This window comes from Triticum urartu, chromosome 2, assembly GCF_003073215.2.
Source record: "Triticum urartu cultivar G1812 chromosome 2, Tu2.1, whole genome shotgun sequence".
Lineage (NCBI taxonomy): Eukaryota > Viridiplantae > Streptophyta > Magnoliopsida > Poales > Poaceae > Triticum > Triticum urartu.
This window is the reverse complement of record NC_053023.1, coordinates 559,752,353-559,756,143: the sequence shown is the minus strand read 5'-3', so window position 1 is coordinate 559,756,143 and position 3,791 is coordinate 559,752,353. Positions and strand designations below refer to the sequence as shown.

General features: G+C 54.4%; 1 protein-coding gene across 1 annotated transcript; it reads right to left on the bottom strand.

The window, feature by feature from the left end:
* Positions 1-244: 244 nt before the first annotated feature.
* On the bottom strand, positions 245-1,500 carry LOC125533650 (serine/arginine repetitive matrix protein 1-like). The gene is made up of 2 exons (XM_048697026.1): positions 1,223-1,500; positions 245-1,101 (listed from the first exon to the last, which is right to left on the bottom strand). The coding sequence occupies exons 1-2, from the start codon at positions 1,297-1,299 to the stop codon at positions 471-473; spliced, it is 708 nt and encodes a 235-aa protein (XP_048552983.1). The 5' UTR covers positions 1,300-1,500; the 3' UTR covers positions 245-470.
* Positions 1,501-3,791: the final 2,291 nt, after the last annotated feature.

Sequence of the window (3,791 nt, the reverse complement as noted above, 5' to 3'; positions counted from 1 at the left end):
ATGTTAAACTAGGCATTTTTCTATCCCATTTACATATAAAGTTTGTTAGGTTTGGAGCTACGGTTATTTAGTTATGAATTAATTCATTTTAGCATGGCAGTTAAGCAAATTAAAGCAAACAACATTTTTAACATTTCAAACATGGATGAAAGTGGCATATTATGAAACTAGATGAAATTCTAGTCATTTTTCATATAAAGTTTGTTTTAATATGATGCACCGTTTGTGAGTTATTATATGCATGTTGTGCAAGGAGTTTTCTGTAAAACTGCAAAACCCTGGTTAAAATACAAATTCACCGATCTGGAAAAAAATGTAAGCGGGCCGAATCTAGCCAGGCCAAAGTAAGGAGGGAAAAAAAAGGAGGCGCTGGGGGGGTTTGCCTCACCATGGGCCTTGGCCCGATTGGGAGGGAGGCTGCAGGAGGGGCGCTGCCGCTGGGCCCTGGCTACTCGAGAAGCAGGGCGCGGTCAACGCGCTAGCGATACAGGGATCGAGACGCTCGTCCTCCTCTGCAACTGCTTCGATGCAGAGGACACCGGCGGTGCAGGAGGCCGCATCCGCGGGACTTGGCAGCGGCTTAAGGGACTTGGCGGGGCACCAGCGACGCGGACGAGACGAAGGGGACTCCAGCGGAGAAGCTCTAGGCGGCGGCACTGGCCCCGAAGCTGCACGAGGCCGAGCGCCATGATGGTTGCAGCGGCGACTGGCTGCTGCGGGAGATGTAGCCATGGCGCGGGGTGGGGTTCGAGATGCAGCAGTCTCTTGACGACAAGGACGGCAGGAGGCGCCCGGACGGAGCGAAGATGGTCAGGAACGGGCGCGGGGGTGATCCAGCGGCCAGTCGTTCCACGCGGGTGAGCAGAGGCGCATCGAGCTCGTTCCCGAGCAGAGGACGACGACGGACTTGGCGCAAGCTCCCGGCGACGGGGAGGACCGGGAAAGGTGGGATCTGGCCGGGTCCTGGGCGAGGACGGTGACTGCTCGCGGTTCAGTGGAGGTCCAGGGCGGCTGCGATTGTCTCCCTGCTGGTGCTGTTCATCGACGAGGGCGGAGCAAGGCGGCGGCATGGCGACGCGGACGCCGGGGTTGGGCTCCTGTCTGTGAAAGAGAAAGAGAGAGGGGTGAGGTCAGGGAGAGTTCACGGGAAAGAAGAGCGAGAAAAGAGCATGGGAAGGTGCGAGACGGCCTGGTGGCTGGACGTGGTCGCCGGCGGCAGTACCGGTTGCCGGCCGACGAGGCGAGGTGGAGGAGCACGGGGAGGTGCCTTGGCTTGCGGTCGACGGCGGGAGGCGGCATGGATGCAGATCAGCAGCGTCTGGTCTTGAGGAAGTGGGGCGATGGCCATGGTGGATGGATCGGGAGGAGGTTGTGGCTGGCTGCCTGCGGGTGGAATTTGGCGGCGACGAGGGGGATGGTCCGGTTGGAAAATCGAGGGGGGATTTTTGGATTTGGGGAGGATCCCGAGGTGGGAGATAATGCGGCGGCGGCAGGGATAAATCCCTTAGATTTTAGGGTTGGCTTGATTTGGTAGGTGGTGGTCTTATATATGGAAATAAGATTGAGGTAGGACCCTCCGATCGAAATCGGGTGGTCGAGAAAAATAGGCTAGGGAGTCCAAATAAGAAAATAGTGATGTTTTATAGATGTTTGGGGATGTTCCGCACCCATCGGTCACGACTGCTCGGGTCGTGTTCGGGGAAGTTTCAGACGCGCGGGAGGGGTCTATGCACTGCACAAAGAGGGGTAGGCTGGGCCTAGGTGGACTGTGAAGAAGGGCTTGGGCTAAGAGGAAAGAGGGGGAATGCAGCCCGGCGACTGTTTGCGGAGACCGAAAACGTCCGACGGTTTGACCGACTATATTGTCGCTATAGTTATCCGTTGGGGCATCAAACGAACTCCGAATGCGATGAAACTTGGCAGGCGGCCTACCTACACTATTACAAGACCACACGGCAACTTTCAACCCATTCCGAGAACATTTTTTGGCCACTTATAGAATAATATTTTGGACATGCCACGGGCGCGTGCGAGTGTGACTGGGTTCAGAACGGACAACGGAAGGAACGGGGAGACCGGGACGGATGCAAGTTTTGAAAGCATAATGGTGCAATGCACATGATGACATGGCAAGATGTGACACACAATCAAATGATAAGGCAACAACAACGAATAACTAGAAGACACCTGGCGCGTTGGTCTCGGGGCGTTACATTACTAGAGACCACCTGGCGGTTCCCGTGTTCATCTTAGCTTCTTGCCGCATCGGTTGTTGCTTCCGGAATGTGTCCGGTAGTCGTACTGCCGGAAAGGCCTTCCGAAGAGTTAGGCCCTGAAAGAGAAAAGGAATGTCAAAGGTATACAGCCCCTAGTGTGGTTAAGCCACAATGCGGGGCGTGTCCTGATTGTGCCCCGCCTATGTCCATGGTATTTTCAATGCGTAGTTATGTACGTGCGGCACTAATTTCATTGCTGCACGGGGACTGGGACGGGGGCCGAATTGCTAGGCGAGCGCAGATCGCGCTAGGCGATCCTGTTGTAGATTATTCCGGACTCGCTTGAAGGTGTCCGGGGGCTGTAACGCCGAATGAGTGGTCTGTCTGAACAGGCTGCTTTGTGCCTCCGCTGCAAGGGCCGCAGTGTGCTCTTCCATACGGAGCAAGCGTTCTGTGTTTCCATTTATTGTTATGACCCCGCGAGGACCTGGCATCTTGAGCTTGAGGTATGCTTAATGCGGCACTGCATTGAATTTTGCAAATGTTGTCCGTCCGAGCAGTGCATGATAGCCACTGCGAAACGGGACGATGTCGAAGATTAACTATTCGCTTCCGAAGTTATCCGGTGATCCGAAGACCACTTCCAGTGTGATTGAGCCTGTGCAATGGGCCTCTACACCTAGGATGACACCTTTGAAGGTGGTTTTGCTGGGTTTGATCCTTGATGGATCGATACCCATTTTTCGCACTGTATCCTGATAAAGCAGGTTCAGGCTGCTGCTGCCATCCATAAGGACTCGAGTGAGATGAAATCCGTCAATGATGGGGTCTAGGACCAGTGTGGCAGATCTGCCATGACGGATGCTAGTGGGGTGGTCCCTGCGATCGAAGGTGATCGGACAAGCAGACCATGGGTTGAACTTCAGGGCGATGGGCTCCATCGCGTAGACGTCCCTTAGTGCACGCTTCTGCTCCCTCTCGGGAATGTGGGTTGCGTATATCATGTTTACTGTCTTTACTTGTGGGGGAAACCCCTTCTGTCCCCCCTGGGTTCGGCGGCCGGGGCTCCTCCTCGTCATCGCTATGCAGCCCCTTGTCCTTGTTTTCGGCATTTAACTTGCCGGCCTGCTTGAACACCCAGCATTCCCTATTGGCGTGATTAGCTGGCTTTTTAGGGGTGCCGTGGATTTGACACGAGCGATCCAGTATGCGATCTAGACTGGACGGAGCCGGAGTATTTCTTTTGAATGCCTTTTTCCGTTGACCGGATCTAGAGCCTTTGAATCCGGCGTTGACTGATGTATCTTCGGTGTTATTGCCGTTATTGCGGCGCTTTGGTCTATTACGACGTTGCCTACCATTGACGTCTTTGGTATTCAAGGTATCCAGATTCCTTGATGTGTTGTTGCTGCAAGCCAGCCAGCTGTCCTCGCCTGCGCAAAAGCGGGTCACGAGTGTTATGACGGCTACCATAGATTTCGGCTTCTCCTGGCCGAGGTGGCGGGCGAGCCACTCGTCATGGATGTTATGTTTGAATGCCACTAGGGCTTCTGCATCCGGACAGTCTATGATTTG